Source organism: Passer domesticus, chromosome 25 (assembly GCF_036417665.1).
Source record: "Passer domesticus isolate bPasDom1 chromosome 25, bPasDom1.hap1, whole genome shotgun sequence".
NCBI classification, from domain to species: domain Eukaryota; kingdom Metazoa; phylum Chordata; class Aves; order Passeriformes; family Passeridae; genus Passer; species Passer domesticus.
In genome coordinates, this window is record NC_087498.1 from 763,025 (window position 1) to 781,063 (window position 18,039).

General features: G+C 45.2%; 1 protein-coding gene across 4 annotated transcripts in view; it reads left to right on the forward strand.

The window, feature by feature from the left end:
* PPP1R12B (protein phosphatase 1 regulatory subunit 12B) overlaps positions 1-18,039 on the forward strand; it is a 132,631-nt gene that overhangs the window by 34,674 nt on the left and 79,918 nt on the right. For all 4 annotated transcript variants that reach the window (XM_064399289.1, XM_064399290.1, XM_064399291.1 and 1 more), the window contains exons 3-8: positions 1,198-1,316; positions 4,171-4,330; positions 8,050-8,194; positions 10,491-10,565; positions 13,275-13,354; positions 13,935-14,074. In XM_064399289.1, coding sequence (XP_064255359.1) covers positions 1,198-1,316; positions 4,171-4,330; positions 8,050-8,194; positions 10,491-10,565; positions 13,275-13,354; positions 13,935-14,074 — 719 coding nt within the window. The remainder of the gene's footprint in view (positions 1-1,197; positions 1,317-4,170; positions 4,331-8,049; positions 8,195-10,490; positions 10,566-13,274; positions 13,355-13,934; positions 14,075-18,039) is intronic.

Consider the following 18,039-nt stretch of genomic DNA (forward strand, 5'->3'; position numbering starts at 1 on the left):
GCTGCTACAGGGATGTGCAGTGAAGGAGCTCCTCCCTGTGAGGGTGGGCAGGCCCTGGCACAGGCTGCCCAGAGCAGCTGTGGCTGCCCCATGCCTGGAGGCGTCCAAGGCCAGGTTGGATGGGGCTTGGACCAGCCATGGCAAGGAGTGGGACTGGATGGGCTTTAAGGTCCCTTCTGACACAAACCAAACTGAGATTCCACAAGTACATTTCCTTACCACAGACAGACTGGTGTGAGCAGTGCTGTGGTTAAGTGGGGACTTTCAAGTTCAGCTGTCAATCCAGCACCACCAATACGTTCACCACTAAACCCCAAGTGCCCCATCCACTCCTTTTTTGAACACTTCCAGGAATGGTGATTCCACCACTGCCCTGGGCAGCTGTGCCAGGGCCTGACCACTATTTCTGAAAAGAAATTTTCGTTAATCTCCAACCTGAACCTCCCCTGCTGCAGCTTGAGGTAATTTCCTCTTGTCCTGTTCCTTGTTCTCTGGGAGCAGAGCCTGACCCTGATCCCTGCCTGGCTGCACCCTCCTGTCAGGGAGTTGAGCAGAGCCAGAAAGTCCCCCCTGAGCCTCCTTTTCTCCAGGCTGAACACCAACCCTTTGTTCTTTGCCAGTCATACTGTGCTTATGTATTTAGTCCACCACAGCTACCAGAAAGTTTCCAAAATTTGAATTAAGATAACTATTTCTTCAGTGAATTGAAAATAAATTACAAAATCAGGCAACCTCACCCTCCTATATTTGTGTGCCTAAACAGATACTTCTTTTACTTCTCAGAATTCTACTGATTGAAATATGTACAAGCCAAATAAGATGTCTGTTGTTCTTCAATGAACTTTTTGTACAGTTGTAAGAATAAAAATTTAAAAATTGATGATACTTGATGAGGCTTTTTAAAAAATTAATAAAATTTCATTTTCTTTTAAAAAAAAAGATAATCAACCAGATTAATGCAATAACAGGGGTATTTAAGTAACTATGGAGAAAAAAAAACTGTGAGCCCCTGAGCAAGGACCTTGCACTTACAATGAACTTTTTTAGTCTAGAAATTGGCTAAGAGTAAGGTCCTCATTTGGTAATTGAACTTGCATGAGAAAGACAAATCCTTTGTGGTGCTGCTTGGCTGCCTGTGTCATTGCTCTGGAGCCAGGCACAGAGGTGTGACGTGCTGGGCTGGGTGTCCTGCTGCAGGTACCTGATCAGCCATGGGGCCAACGTGGCTGCTGTGAACAGTGAGGGCGAGGTCCCGTCCGACATCGCCGAGGAGGCGGCCATGAAGGACCTGCTGCTGGAGCAAGTCAAGAAACAAGGTAAAGGAAGGGCTTGAGTAGTGGGAGTTGGGACCCCTAAGAGTTTCTGTAGGAGAATTCTGCTGCCTTGCTGCGTGTTGGTGAAGAGATCAGAGATCTGGTCCAGGAAGCAGCAGGCAAATTTTGCTTTGCTATCAGGACAGTGGAGCAGATGCAGGAGGTTTGTGGTCTCTGTCCTTGGGATTCTTCAAAGCAAGGCACCACAGTACTGAAATCTGATTAATCAGATCTAGTTACTTTTAAAGTGAGATTTAGTTCTGACCTCTGATATAAATGAAAGGTCATGTTTCACTAAGGCTTGATAAAACCGAGGTGAGATTTATGGGACTGCCAAAGGGACCAGGAAATTAATATTCCAGGCCTGGAGTGTCATGCTTTGTCCTGATCTTTCCCTAGATTTCTTCTGCCATATCCCCTTTCTCATCAGGTGTGCCTGGTTGAGAGTGGCTGCTCTCCAGGCTGTCCCTGCACAAACATCCATGACTGAAGAATAGTTTTGGACTGATGTTAAAATAAAGAATTACTTTATCAGGCTAAAATTTTCTTCATACTCATAGAATTCATTTGGGAGTGGTTGAATGTCTGCATGTGTGTGTGAGAAGTTTAAATCATGTCTATGAATTTCATCAACAGTGTTGGAAAAGGAACCCAAGGAATTCCTGGAGCTTCTATCCTTGGACATAGTCAAAGCTCATTTGTGTCTGAGCTGGTTCATCTGGCTTTGAAGTTACTCTCCTTGGAGTGTGTGTTTGGGCTACAGACCCCCAAAGACTCTGGTCTGGATTATTTTATTCCTGCAGGTGTGGGGGGTTGCTTGCTTGCTGGATTGAATCCAGTCCCTCTATTAGATATATTTTGACACTTGGTGGTGACTTTATTTTTTAAGGAAGGAATCAGTCCCTTGGTGCTTTATCACCTGTGTTAATGTTCCTAGGCCACCAAATTTGTCAGACACAGTTTGCCCTCAGAGAAGCCAGATTTACTGTCACCAATCTCCTCCTTATTTTCCATGGGCCTTAGCATAGTTTCCAGGAGGATCTGCTCCATGATCCTGCTGTGCACAGAGGAGAGGCCAGTTAGCCTGTAGTGCCCCAGGTCTTTCTCTCATCCCTGTTTAAAAATGGAGGCTGTTTTCCATTTTCCAGTCCATGAGAAGTTCACCAGACTGCCACAGCTTCTCAAATACAAGAGTGACTTAGATACTTCCTCTACCAGCTCCCTTGGGACCCATGGATGCATCTCACCAGGTTCTATGGACTTGTGCACCTTCAGGTTCCTTGAATGACAGTAATATGGCTGAAACCTTGCAGGACATTTAGGCAGTGGTTCTGCCTTACCTGCAGGTATTTTGCCTGACACTTTTTGGGATTCTGCTTGCATTGCCTCACCATATTAGTGGCATCCTGCTAAGATACCCTGAAACAACCATCTGTCTCCAGATGAAGATTCCCATCACACGGTTTAAAGGATCATATTGCTCGAGGAAATGGGGTTGAACTTTAAATAAGCATCTGTCCAGCTCCACAGCCTGTCCTCAGCGGGGGCTGTGAGCAGATGCCTGCTGCAGACTGTAACAACAGCTCAAGTGTGTACAATTGCCCTCCCAGCCTCCAGCCACTATGCCTCCAGAAATTCCTGAACCAAACTGGCTTTCTGTGTATTTGTGAGTGCCCTGTGACTTTCTGTTTCTTGAGCTCATGTAACCCTCCTTGGGAACTCCAACATGTTCAGGAATTGTGTGTAATAGCTACAAACTTGTCTAGTCCTTGGTCTGAAGCCAATTTATTTCTGATCTTTGTAAAATCCTGCAACAGTGGGTCTCAGCTCATACTCTGAGTTAAGTGTTTTCCTTGGTTCTGTTTTAAATGTAATGCCCCACAATTTAATTGGCAATCATGTCATTCTTGTACTGAAGGTATTAATCCATAGGAACACTTGCTCTTCAAGACCCTTCTTGGTTTTTGTGATTTGTCATCTTCTAGTTTGTATGTTTTCCTGAGTTGGAGAGTTTTACTCTGATTAATCTTGTTTGGATTGGCATGAATACTTGTGATTGATACATTGTCCTTCTATGTTCTCATTGCTGTGAAAATTCCAATTAGGAAAACAAGTGGAGTTTTGCCTCTCATTGGTTTAATGAGTCTGTCAGCCGGACAGACTCCAGACACACCTCCCTCTCCACATCATCCCCTTGCCTCTCCACACCTCCACCTGCCCCTAAGAAGTCACTTAGGCCATTGGCATAGATGTCTTCTGGCCTTCTAATGCCCAAATGATTTCAAATTGTGTTTTGTCAGAATCCGGGGGTATGCAGCTCTGTGGAATAACTCAGTGCTTCTCTCAGCATGCCTGTCGTGGATGCCTCTGGAGCAGTGCAGGTTCCTCTGTGTGTCATATGCAGTGTCCTGAATATGGAGTGAGCAAAGAGCTGGCGTCACTGTGCTCTTGCAGGAGACATCTGAGGGTCCTCAGACCTTCCCTGTAGATTATACCCTCACTGCAGGTCAATTGAGTCAGTTAAGCTGTTGTTCATGACTTTGTTATTTCTGTTTGGGATACAGCCCAGAACTCAATCCTTCTACCCTTAATGAACATCTGAGCTTTTAGTTAATTGGACTGGGTTGCAACCACTGGTCCAGCTTTCAAAATTTTTAACTTAGGCAGTTTTTGAAGTCTCTGTCAATGACACAGAAGAGGCTTTTGCTGATTGTTTTGTGGAAGAAATAGTTTACAATATTTTGTGGAAGAAATAGTTTACTAATATTTTATAGCAAATGGAGCATAGGTTAAGTGTAACAAGTACTTCAGAGCTTTCAACTCTTGCTCGTGTTTGTTCTGTGCTTCGCCCCCTTAGGTGTAGACCTAGAGCTGTCAAGGAAAGAAGAGGAGCAGCAGATGCTCCAGGATGCCCGGCAGTGGCTGAACAGTGGGAGAATTGAGGATATAAAGCAGCCTCGGACAGGAGCCACAGCTCTTCATGTTGCTGCAGCCAAGGGATATTCTGAAGTCATGAGGTAGGAGCTCCTTCCTAGGAGCATGATGCATTAAATTAAGGCTGAAGACCTCTTGCTTTACATTCAGAGAAATGTATTCCATACTGAAATTTTTAAGCTGCTGTTTCTCAAAAGGCTCTATGTTTTTATGGGTACAGTCACAGTGGTTCACCCAGAAATACACAGGGATTGGAGGATTCCCTTTCATACCTCCAGGCTGTTTTGGAGTAATGAAAGCTTTTTGAAGAATGAGGCATAAATTAGGAGGTCTCTAATTTTTCTAATCACAAGGTCTGATTTTCACTGTTAGAGTAATAGTTTCAGGACTAGCAAGTTAAACAGTATTAGGGGATAAAAGTATAATGTTGACATAAAAAGTGACAATACATACTGCATGACAGTCACAAACATGACCAGTCTTGTGGGAAGGTGCAGTGTCCACCCCTGTCTCACTGTGCTCTGCCCCTTCATGCTATTGCTCCTGCAGTGACAGAGGGATTCCAGCACCTGACAGCTCTGCTGTCCTGGCACTAACAAGATTGTTATGTCCATAAACCTGCCCAGTGTAGCATTTCCTGGTAAAAAACATTAATATTGCTACAGGTAATGTCTAAGCTTTCCACCAATAAAGCTTTCTTTTCTGCTCTTTATGTGTGGCTGGAGCTGCCCATGAACATCGAGCTCATGGAATCCCAGACTGGGTTGGGTTGGGAGGAGCCCTGCAGCTCATCTTGTCCCTCCCCCTGCCTTGGGCAGGGACACCTTCATCTATCCCAGGTTGCTCCAAGCCCCGTCCAACCTGGCCTTGGACACTTCCAGGGGCAGCCACAGCTGCTCTGGGCACCCTGTGCCAGGGCCTGCCCACCCTCACAGGGAGGAATTTTTACCTCATATCTAATCTAATCCTGCCCTCTGTCCATGTGAATCTATTTCTCCTTGTGTTGTTACTACATGTTCTTGTAAATATTCTTTACAAAGTGTCTTAGTTTGACACTGCCCAACGCCAGGCACCCACTCACTCACCCTCCCCTCCCACAGCTGGGCAGAGGAGAGAAAAAAATTAACAAAGGTTTCATGAGGTGAGATAAGGACCAGAGAAAACCCTTCAAGTGCAAAACAGGCTCAGCTTAAAGATGCAAAGTGAATTTATTGGTAACCGAATCAGAGGAGGATAATGAGAAGTAAAATAAGCCTTTAAAACACCTTTTACCCCCAGCCCCTCCCTCCTTCCCACTGACAGCGCGGGGCGGGGAGACAGGGTGTGGGGGTTTGGGTCAGTTCAGCACCGAGATTTTCTTCACTGCTCTGGGAGAGGAGTCTTTGCCCTGTGAGACCGTGGGGTCCCTCCCACGGGAGACAGTTCTCTGTGAACTTCTCCAGTATGGTTTCACTCTCACAAGCATCAGTCTTCCCAAAACTGCTGCAACATGAATTCCCCCCACAGGTTCACAGTCCTCCCAAAACCGCTGCAGCGCAGGTCTCTCTTCCACGGGGTGCAGTCCTCCAAGGACAGGCTGCTTCAGCCTGGAAATGGCCCCCTCTCTCCACAGGGTCTCCCACTGGATCACAGCCTCCTCCAGGCATCCACCACTGCAGTGTGAGCACCTCCCCCGTGGGCTGTGGTGGATCCCTGCATCCCCCATGGATCTCTGCATCCCCTGTGGATCCCCATGGGCTGCAGAGGCACAGCTGCTTCACCATGGTCATCACCACAGCCTGCAGAGGAATCTTGGCTCTGGTGCCTGGAGCACCTCCTCCCCCTCATTCTTCTTGGTGTCTCCATGTTGTTTCCCTCACATGTTCTCACCTCCTCTTCTCTGACAAGAAGAAAAAGTGTGCATGCCCACTTTGTTTTGATTTTATTCTTAAATCTGTTGTCACAGAGGTGTCACCAACCTCTCTAGTTGGCCCAGCTTTGACCAGCAGCATGTCCATCTTCAGAGCCATCAGGGATCGGCTCTGCCAGACATGGTAGAAGCTTCCAGCAACTTTTCACAGAAGCCACCTCTGGGGCCTGCCTGCTACCAAAAGCCCGGCTGTGTGTAACCAACACACAAGCTTGTTCTATTGTCTGTGTTAAAATCCATTCTGGAAGTGTTCATCTATCTTGATCCTAAGTTTCATAATTTTAAGTGACATGACTTGATGTCAAAGAGCTGTTTCATATCAAGCTCAAGCATTGTGTTGTACTTCACGTTTCTGATTTGTATTCGGTCATTAGAACTTATAATTGAGTGATGAGCCTGTACCATGCCCAAGAACAGCAATCTAACACAGCACATGTGAATAAAAATGTGATATCTCTGAATTTAAGGTGTTGGTCCACTCACCTGCCAGGGGAGGGTTGTGTATCCAGTGCTCCTTGATGAAGTTCAGTGTGTGCAGGATGACTTAGTTCTGGACAGCGTCTACTTGGCATTAATTGCTGTAATGATAAACACATCTCACAGCAAGCTGACATTGTTTCACTCTTGTGTATATGATGGCTGTGCTGAAGTTCAAATCCAGAGCTCTAGTGACTTAAACCAAAGGGGCTGACAGCCAGGAGCCAGCTAACTCTAAATGAGACATGGAATTTGTCTGTGACCTTGAGTCTCTTAGCAGCTCTGTTTCTCCCTTCTGCCAACTGGAAAATCAACAGAAACTCAGCACCTAATTTACAATTTCTTTCACAGAGAAGCTCACAGCTGCTCTGCTGTGACTGTGTTTTATTTAGCACAGTAGCACATTGGTGTAAAGCTGTAGGAGTTTCCAAGCTATTGGTGCCATGTTGGGGTCCTGCTGGATTTCCCTCATGCTGTGCAATGGTGGCTCTGCATGGGGGAATTTCTCACAATGGAAATTTTCAGGAGCAGTTTTACCAGACTTGCAGAATTCCCCTAGGATGTTATTCACTATTTAAGCAGTTTGGATAATAGTTTTGATACAGGACCTGCTCAGTGCTCTTGCCTGATTACTGCCACATCAGTGTGCACATGGCTCTGGATCTCCAGACTACCCCAAACCTTTTGTGTTTGTTTTGGTATTAAATATTCAAGCTCCAAGTACTGTGAAACACCGGTGTTTTCCTCTGATGGAGAAGGGAGGGTGGAAGGAGCACAGCAGTGAGGGTAAGGAAAGTTCACTTGTGGAAGATTTGCTTGAATTGTCCAAGAGCTACTCTGAAAAAAATGCATTTGGGGTTGTTTAATCCAAATGAGGATTGTTTAGAAACAGATTTTACCTCTGTCACTGTCACTGGTGCTTCCCTGGCAGTCCTGTTGGTCTCCTTGAGGACCACCCCCACTGGGGCCCTGTGCTCTCGGGGAGCCAAGCTCGAGCTCCAGTTCCCAAATGTCCCTGTCCTGGCAGGTGCTGGGCTTGGCTCCCTGGCACAGGGCTGACAGTGCAGGGATGAACTGAGCCAGTCCATACTCTCTCCTCTGCTGGAGCAGGAGTTCAGACTGGGTCACCAGTGCCAGATGAGAAGTCAAGGTGTTCTCCCAGTTCAGGACATGCTGAAAGGGAACCTTATCAGTTTGACATATTCCAGCAGGTTTTACATTGAAGTCACTTCGTTCATTGCCCTTTCCATTACAGTTTTGAGGACATCAGGTGGGATGTTGCTTTGGTTAATAAACAAGTTCAGAAGCTCCTGACTGTTAGGGAACCAGGCTGCCCACTTGGTGCCTAACAGGGGAAACTGCTGTGTCAGGAAGTCATTCTTGATGGGCAGAGATCAATCCTGCTGCTTTCCTCAGGCTCCTGATCCAGGCTGGGTTTAATTTGAACGTCCAGGACAATGATGGCTGGACTCCACTCCATGCTGCTGCTCACTGGGGAGTGAAGGAAGCGTGTTCCATCCTGGCTGAGGCTCTGTGTGACATGGACATCAGGAACAAGCTGGTCAGTACACAACTAATGCAGGGTATTCTGTAGCCACATCAATAGTGACTATTGCCTTCTGCTTGATCATGGAATCATAGAACCCAAGAATGGTTTGTATTCAGAGGAGCCGTAAAGCTCATCTCATCCCACCCCCTGCCACAGGCAGGGACACCTTCCACTAGCCCAGGGTGCTCCAAGCCCTGTCCAGCCTGGCCTTGGACACTTCCAGGGATCCAGGGGCAGCCACAGCTTCTCTGAGCAACCTGTGCCAGGACCTCACCACCCTCACAGCCAAAATTTCCTTCCCAATATTCCATCTATCCCTGCCCTCTGCCAGTGGGAAGCCATTCCCTCCTTGTCCTGTCCCTCCAGGCCCTTGTCCAAAGTCCCTCTGCAACTCTCTTGGAGCCACTTTAGGCACTGGAAGGGGCTCTGAACTCTCCCTGGAGCTTTCTTTTCTCCAGGTGAACACCCACAGCTTTCCTGGCCTGGCTCCAGAGCAGAGGGGCTCCAGCCCTGGGGTCAGTTTAGTGGGCCCCTCTCGATTCTTTCCAGCAGGTCCATGTCTGTCCTGAGATGGGAGCTCCAGAGCTCAACACAGAGATCCAGGTGGGGTCTCATAAGACATCCACCATCATGATCCATCTACATGACAAAGTCATAGCAGTCCTCCTTGCCTGTGCACTGGATAATTCAGTAAATCAGTAAATGAAGAATCTTGACTGGCAGAAGATAGAAAAAGTTTCAGATATTATGGCAAATGTGACCTGATTAAACATTAACACTGAGCTTGTAAGAAGGGATAGGAGCTGATCTGTGCCATCCTGAGTTAGTGTAACCCTGAGAAATCAAATGACAGCAAAGAAACAGTCTTGGAGTGCAGAATAATATACTAATATTAAGGTATAAGGCACTGAAAAACAAGTGAACCCATGAGAAACTGGCAGTTTTAAATCCTCCCTCTTCTATGTATTGGTAATAAGAAAGGAAATTGAAAATTTGTGAGACATAAGCAAAGAAAAATAGGATGGAAGAAAAGGAGCAAAACCATTTCCTTTCTAACAGTTGCAGGTTTTTCCTTGAAGAGCCCTTGTATTTTCAAGAGCTTGTCCAGGGCTGCTCTTGGTGTTCCCATCCCTGCTGGGATGTCCACACTGCTCTGTGAGCTGCTTCCCACTGGACCGGGTGGCTGCCTTGGGGGAGGAGGGAAGGCTGAGTGTGCTTGGAGGAGCACCAGGGGATGGAGGCAGGCAGGAGGGTGTGATCAGAGAGGGCCCTGTGTGTTCAAGTGCATCCAGCTGTGCTGGAAACTGCTGGAACTCAAATGCCCCATGAGGAACCCTTTCAGCCTGGTGAGCTCTTTGGCACCCAAAATGCGGGGAATCTTTTCTGTTTAAATGCCATCAGGTGCTTTTCCAAAATGTTCAGGATGTGTATGGGGTCTTGTGTCATGCCATACTTGAAACAGCCACAGTTGCATTTATTGTGTTACTCGCTTCTTCCAGTCCAGAATTGTCTCCTTGTTGGGTCAGATGGACTTTTATTTTTTGACATGTAGCCATTTGGTTTCAGGTTGTTAATGGCATTTAAAGCTTTAGTTTGGTGAAAATGTAACCAATTTCTTGGTTTGTGCACTAAAGTACTTTTTCTGGTTTATTTTATTTTATAAATGCCAATGGACGTGGAAATGGATCCCAGATTTTTTGGCTTGCTGGCAGCCTTTCAGAACGTTTGAATGATGATAAAGTAACACAGAATCAGGAATATTGTGATCTGGAAGGGACCCACAAGGACCATCCACTCCAGCCCCTGGCCCTGCTCAGACACCCCAACAGTCTCACTCTGGGAATCCCTGGGAACATTGTCCAAACACTCCTCGGGGAGTGGCCATGCTCATTCCCTGGGGAGCCTGGGCAGTGCCTGGCCCCCTCTGGGGGAAGAACTTTTCCCTGATATCCAACATAAGAAGAGGTTGATCACATTCTCTCTCACTTCAAGAGTGTTCTTTTTAGAAACTTGAAAACTCAAGCAAAGTCCTGGCTGTTTGATTTGAGCAGCAGCAACCGGGGGCCTGCACTGCCCTGGTAAAAGCTGCTCACTGAACATAAACATGATCTTAGAGGTCTTCTCCAGCCAAAATGGTTCTGTGATTCCATGATCACTGTCACATGAGTTTCCTTGCTCTGGAGTGAAACAGTGTCACTCACCAATTGAGGAGGGAGGATGTGGAGCATATGCACTGGGAAATAGGACTTTTTGGAATATTACCAGTGTGCCATCTCAGATATCCTCTTGTGTTCTCTCTTTGCACCAGGGCCAGACGCCCTTTGATGTTGCTGATGAGGGACTTGTGGAGCATTTAGAAATGTTGCAGAAGAAACAGACTGTGGTGAGTTTCTGGAGATTGTTTTCCAATTACCTCCAATTACCTTTTCACACACAGGTGTTCTCCAAGACATGGTGCCAACAGATACAGGAAGCTGAGGCCTAGCTATTTTCTTTAGTTACTCATTTGCAATCTTTAATCACAGCAACATTTTTAATAGCTAGAAATCTAGATAACTGGATGACAGCAGCAAGGAGGTCAGTAATGTGATGGCATGCAGAATTATGGAAACTGGTAAGGAATTTGTGTTCATCTTTGTAATTGTTATTATCCTGCAAGTTGCTTTGTTGGCTGGCAAGCTCTCTGGCATCAAAGTGCTCCGTTCCTAGTGAGTGATTACCCAAGTCAGCTTTGTGTTTGTATCCAGGGATGTACACTGTCAGTGTCGAGAAACAGATCTGTTACCATGTCTGCCTTTCTTACAATAGGGAGGCTTTGGAGTGAGGAAGAAGAAATTATAAACTTCAGGAAATTCTGGACTGAAAAAATGGGTGGTTTCAAAATTATATTAAATTTCCATTTCATAATGCAGTGGAAGAGACTGGAAGGGGTTATAAGCCAAAAGTTGACATAAAAAAAGGAAAGCAAAACATATCTTGTTCAAAGTAAGGGCAGTTGTCAAAGCTGGATTTTGATTGAATTTTTTCCTGTTTCATCTGGTCTACTCAGTTATCTCATTTGGGTGCTTCCAAAACACAAGCTAACCTTCTTTCAAAAAGAATTAAAAATCTGTAAGTATCACTTAAAACATTGGGTTCAGAAACAGACAGAATGGGAACACTGCTGATAAACCCAGGAATGGATTTTCAGGAACTGACAGTGTGGGTGGTTAGAACTCCAGCTCTGACCACAACACAGCTGCTGTCATCCTCAAATAGCAGCCTTAGTATTCACAGGAACTTCTTAAAAATTAATCAGCTTCTCCCTAAATGAGGTGTTGATAAATACTATCAGGGTTGTATTTTGGATTCCCCTCTCTTTCACTGCCCAGGATTTTGCGGATAACTGAACTTCTTAAATGAAAAGAAAAATAATTTTTTGGGTGACTGCTTACCCATTTTTAGGGCTGCTTTGCAGGGGCTACAACCCCCCTGTTCTCTATATAGAAGCACTATATAAAGGCCTTCTCCATTTATTCAGTCAGTGTAGAACTGGGCAAAAGAATCTGGATTTTATTATACTTTTTTTTTTAGTGGATATGTTTTTTTAGTGAAAAAGCCAATTTATCATGTACCACTTAGTGAAAAAGCCAATATGTTTATCATGTACCACTTTTATTACTTAAAACCAGAAAACTTGTATTTGTTAAGGATAAAACAGGCAGTTCCATGATGTTATTTCTCTTCCAAAATGGCTTTCAAATCAGATATGTTTTTCAGTCTAAGGCAGAGCACTGTGCCACCCTTGCTGAAAGATTTGCTGCCATTACTGGGAAGCAGTGGGGATTTTTGTATGCTGAAAGCAATTAATTTGGTTTGGATTTTTTTTTCCTTGTTACTGAATTATCTGTGAATGAAGCAGGCTGTTTCCTGCTCTTCCCTTTGCTGTGCTCCAGCAGTTTGGTCAGTTAACAATGTTGTAGCAGAGATTTTTGCTCTTCACTGGAATCCATGCAGCTTTTCCCACTTCACAGGGTGCCTGGAGCAGCTGTGGCTGCCCCATGCCTGGAAGTGTCCAAGGCCAGGTTGGACAGCGCTTGGAGCCACTGGGACAGTGGAAGGTGTCCCTGCCATGGCAGGGGCTGGGGCTGAATGAGATTTAAGGTCCTTTCCAACCCAAATAATTCTGGGATTCTATGATTCAGAATTTACAGTGCTTTTACTTCCTTTGCCTCGTGTCAACAGCTGTCAGAAGAAAAAGAATAACCATGAGCCATGACACAGCACAGTCAGACTTAAATTGAACCCCTAACTGCCTCCCTACTTCTGCCTCAGCTGTTTCTGTTCTGGAAGGTACTAAAACAATTTTTTGATACTGTTTTGTCCACTGATGGTGGTAAAATTAATATTGCTGCTCTCTAGAAAAAATCTTTTAATTTCTGTGTGATCCCAGATATTCCCATGCAATCACTTTGTGCATTTGAGAGATTTAAGAAGTGACCCATCCTCACAGGAGTTCCCTGGTTGCCTGTACAGGACAGACTTGAATGCTTTTCTCTGACAGCAAGTAAATAACAGCCACAAAGGCAGCAAATTTTTAGCTGAATCTAGCCTGATTTCATGGGCACACACACATGCATAGGCCTCCAGCAGAATCCCAGAATGGTTTGGGCAGGAAGCAGCCTTAAAGCTCATCCCATTCCACCCCCTGCTGTGGGCAGGGACACCTCCCACTATCCCAGGTTGCTCCAAGCCCCATCCAACCTGCTTTGGACACTTCCAGGGATGGGGGAGCCCACAACCTCTCTGGGCAGCAGTCAAGGTTCATCCCTGGTCATGGCAGGGCCAGCTGCAGGTGCCTTTGAAGTTTTTATTAAATGGCAGCTGCATTCCAAGGACATGCTGGGTGCTGTGCCTGGTGGAGCTCCAGTCCAAGGCTCCCAGTGCCATTGCAGATGTGCTGCTGTTCAAGTGGCATCTTACACAAATCTGCAGTGGTTTGGTCTAACAAGGCTGCCTGACCTTGGCTGTGGTGCTCACTGGGTTATGCTGACAGGGCTGGTTAATGTCTGTCCTCATTCTCTCTCTCCCATCTTCCTGGACTTCTGACCAGCTGCGAAGTGAGAAGGAGACAAGGAATAAGCTGATTGAAGCTGACATGAATGGGAAGCCTCAAAACAGACTCTTCACCAAGTAAGTCTCTCCCTTTTAGTTGAAAAGAAACTGCCCAGAAAGTAATGGGAGAGCAGTTTCATCTCTCACAGCCAGCTGGCCTCAGCTGGGTCAAAAACAATTCACTGCTGTTTATTTCATGCATTTTTTTTTTAATCTGAACACTCTCAAATACAGTTTTAGGTGTGTCAAATATAGTTTGTGTTGTGTCTTAACATACCCAGTGAGTGGTGGAACAAGGGCTTGGGCTGGTGTTTGGTTCTGCAGCTCCTGCTCTGGCTGGGGATCAATCAGGTCTTTGGCCTGAGAACTGCACCTTTTTGTTGTACAAAGCCCTACAGCCCAACTGCTGCATTGTGTGGCCCTAGAAAAGGAGAGATCACAATTTTGTGGATGGAAAAATGCTTGCAGAATTAGAAAATGTGAGACTGGCAGTGGAATCCATGGCAAATTGACGATGATGGAAGTGCTGGTGTGTTCAGTCTGTAGATGGATTTTATCCTTTGCTTCTTCTGTATGTAGTAAATAATGTCTCTGTCTTCCTGAGAGGTACAACTCAGATAGCTTGCTTGCCTAGTCCTAAAAATTTCCTATTTTGCAGCAAAGAGAAGATTCTTTATGAGGAAGACACGTTGAAGTCCATGGAAACTGAGGAAGAGAACAAGGACTCAAGCAGTTCTAGTTCTGAAGAGGAAGAAGCTGAAGATGAAGTTTCAGAATCAGATGCTGAAAAGGAGTCAGGTAAGACTTTGTACAGCATTGGATTTAATAACTAGCCTAGCTATTACCATTATTAATGTTGTTGTTGTTATTATTGTTAACTAATTATATAATTAGTTCTTAAGGACATGCTGAAAGTTTTACTTCCAGTCTGTATGTACAGAATTTGGAGAAACCTGGAGCTACTGTGCTAAAAAAGTTGATTCAAATGCTGACTCACAGGTCAGCATAATTATTTTTAAAAATCCTTCAGATCCTATTTTAATTCCTACTTCCAGCTCACAGGTATTGAAAATAACACACTGTCCATAGCTTGTTCTCAAACAGGGTGTTTTTCTTGTTGACCCAGTTCAAGAAGAATCCTTCAGGATGTTAGGGAAGCAGGTGAAGTTGTAGGAAGGCAATAGTCTGTGTTTGGATCAGTCTGAAATGAAGGGCTGAAGCTGTTCTGACTGATTATAGAGGTGAGGAACTTCTGGTTTCTAGGCTGTGATGAGTAATGATTGCAAAAGATAGTGGAAAATAAGAATTATGTACACAGAATCACAGTAGAATTTACATTATAGTATATTGCTGGCATCTTACTCCCATTCCTTTTCCATAATTTCTTTGGCTACCTTAATTAGTTTCAAAAGTGTATATGTGCAGCACAGAAAGTTTAAATACAGATACTTAATTGTACAGTAAGCCAAGACTTATTTGTACTTAATATTCTGCAAACACAGATGGATCTTGGACTATGATGTGTTTAATGGTTAAACTACTTTTAACATCAAGTTACTTGGTCTGTATCCAATATACTAAGAAATAGGTCCTGAGGAGAAGTGTATTTTAAAGTTTTGTTGTGCTTCTGTGCCAGTGAAATTGTCACCTGTGTTAGGATTGTATCAGTTAATGCTGTTGGGGCAGGGTGAGAGGGGTGGGAAATCCTGGCTGGGCTCTGCAGAGCTACTGCTGCACCAGTTGGGTGGGCATGGCAGGAACACAGGGAAATGATCTTGGGGCTTTTAAATCAAGCAAGTCTAGTGGACATGTCAGTGGTGGAAGGAGACACAGTACAGGTCACATATATTTCCTTCATAAATCGGGGCTTAACGCTGGTTATATACATATTTATATAAATATAAATTATATCTGTCTAGCTGGGTGCCAGTGTTTGTAATCCTTGTAAACACGGTGGTAGTTTGACCAAAACAACTCAAATGTTTGCACACCTCTAAGACCTGGAGCTGTGTGGGGTTTAGCTGAGTCAGGAACAGCCTAAGATCCTTCAGCAAGGAAAGGTCTACAACACTCAGCATTAAATTTTGTTTAAAGCCAGACCAGGTCTTTTTATTGCATTAATTCACTGAGCAAAGCACATTATAGGAGTATATGTTAAACCACTGAAGCTAATAGAAATGGGAGACAACAAGCATTCAGGTAATGATTCAGCTTCAGGCTTTGTTAGCTGTACTCTCCTTTCCTGGGAAGATAATTGGGTCCTTTGAGAAATTTCCATCAGAATTTAAACCCCACCTTGTAAACTTCTGAAATCTCTGGTAAAATGGGTGTGGACTTGCCCAGCTGGATGGAGACAGCTATCACTTGCTGCATATGTGAGTGGAGGGTCACATCTTTGGTGCTCTTTTTAAAGCAAGATTCTGGAAGGTAACAGCATCAGCCCACATTGTAGGAGGCCTCCAAAGAGAAGTAGGATTTTTCATTTTGGTGCTAAAATAATAAATGTCACGGTATTACTGATTTCAAAGACAGACAGTGGTGTTCCTGGGCTGATCCCCCAGTGTGGGCAGCAGGGCAGGGGGGATTCTGCCCCTGTGCTTTGCTCAGGTGAGACCCCACCTGCAGAGCTGCTCCAGCCCTGGGCTTCCAGCACAGCAAGGATGTGGAGCTGCTGGAGCGAGCCCAGAGGAGGCACCAGGGAGATCAGAGGGATGGAGCAGCTCTGCTGTGAGGAAATGCTGGGAGAATTGGGATTCCTCAGCCTGGAGAAGCTTTGGGGTGACCTCACTGTGACCTCCCAGGACCTGAAGGGAGCCTGCAAGGAAGATGAAGAGAGACTGCTTACAAGGGCCTGGAGTGACAGGACAAAGGGGAATGGCTTCAAACTGACAGAGAGTAGGTTTAGATAGGATAATAGGAAAAAATTCCTCCCTGTGAGGGTGGGGAGGCCCTGGCACCAGTGGCCCAGAGAAGCTGTGGCTGCCCCTGCATCCCAGGAAATGGCCAAGGCCAGGCTGGAGCAACATGGGACAGATGAAAGTGTCCCTGCCCGTGGCAGTGGGTGGAATGAGATGGGCTTTAAGGTTCCTTTCAGTTCAAACCAGTCTGGGATTCTGTGGTTCTATGTTTTTCTGGTCAACATTTTACATGTTGCATTGTACAGGAGGCAGGCGTATGAAAACATGAATATTATTCCCTTATTCCTCTTAATTTTCTGTAATATTCCCATACCTTTATCATTCTTAGCAGTGCTGGACACATAGGTTATGACTTGTTCTAAAGTGTTCAAAGTCCAGATGAAAAAAAAATTCTGAGTGGTCTTTTTAAACCTAAAAATTCCAACCCCTTTGGTAGCCGAGCATAAAGCAGGACATGTAGAAGCTGGCAGTGTAACATACAAGGTTATTTTGAGGTGTGTTTTGAAGAGTCTCAGGTTGCGATTAATTTGTTGAATTTGCAGAGACTGTGGGAGGAAGAAATTGGATGAGGGAAGCAGTGAAATTGTTGGAAGGCTTCAGAGTAGTATATTTCTTATAATCTGTAAGAAATTTTTGTTCTTCGGATGAAGGAAACTAAGGGCATTCATGTCACTTTATTAATTTTGAAGACAATTAATTTGGCATTGACCTCTTGTAAACAAGAGAAAGATCAGTATAAAATTCTGTGGTGATTATCTGTGCTGGGAACTATTACAATATGCAATTATTGGGAATTAAAGCAGGCCAAGGAAGCTTTTAATGTTGTTTTGTTTAGAAACAATCAAACAAAAACCCTTATCCAAAAACCCTTACAGAAGAGGAATTAGAAACCTAAATTTTTACTCTTACCAAATCTGTTTTGAGGAGATTGAACTAATCCTCTCCAGTTTATCTTGTCTGGAATTCATAATGTTTATTACTGAAATTTTGGTATAATAAAATGTGGGGTCCTGCCCAAAGCCAGTCCTGCCAGCACAGAGTCCCTCTGCTTGTCCCTCTTGTGCAGTCACGGAAGATGTCCCAGAATGTTCCAGTCGCATTGCTCACAGTTAGTCCTTCCCAGCCTGTCATTACCACTTTAGCCTGTGCCCTTCTAATTAGGCTTGACCTTAAAAGCTGTCCTGTGTGCTATAAACTTCCAGAACAGGCTCCCAGTGCCCATCCAGCCCAGCCTGGAGAGCTGCTGCCACCTTCCCTTCCTGCAGTGCTCTGTGTTTTACAGAGCAGTCACAACAATGAGCAGCTGGCAGCAAATGGGCATTTCCATGGGCTTGGATGCCCAGTGTGGCAGGCCGGGCCTGCAGGGAGGAATGAGGGACCCATTGCCCCTTCCCCAGGGGTGGGTGAGAGCTCTGCTCCAGAACAGAAATCTACTGCTTCACAGAGAGGGAAAAGGGGCTGAGAATCCATTCTTCTGCAGACTCACAGGAACAGCTGGAGCTGTGTCAGGGGAGATTTAGGCTGGATATCAGGAAAGATTCTTCCCCCAGAGGGTGCTGGCACTGCCCAGGCTCCCCAGGGAATGGGCACAGCCCCGAGGCTGTCAGAGCTCCAGGAGTGTTTGTACAGCACTGCCAGGGATGCCCAGGGTGGGATTGTTGGGGTGTCTGTGCAGGGCAGGGGTTGGACTGGATGATCCCTTCCTGCTCAGGAGATTCCATGATTCTGTCCTTGTCTCTTTAGTTCAGGCTCTGTCAGTCCTGATAACTTCCTGTTATTTTAAAATGTTTCTCTTGGTTTGCTCTTTTCTTGTTTTTGTGTCCTTTGAATCCTTATTTTTCTGGT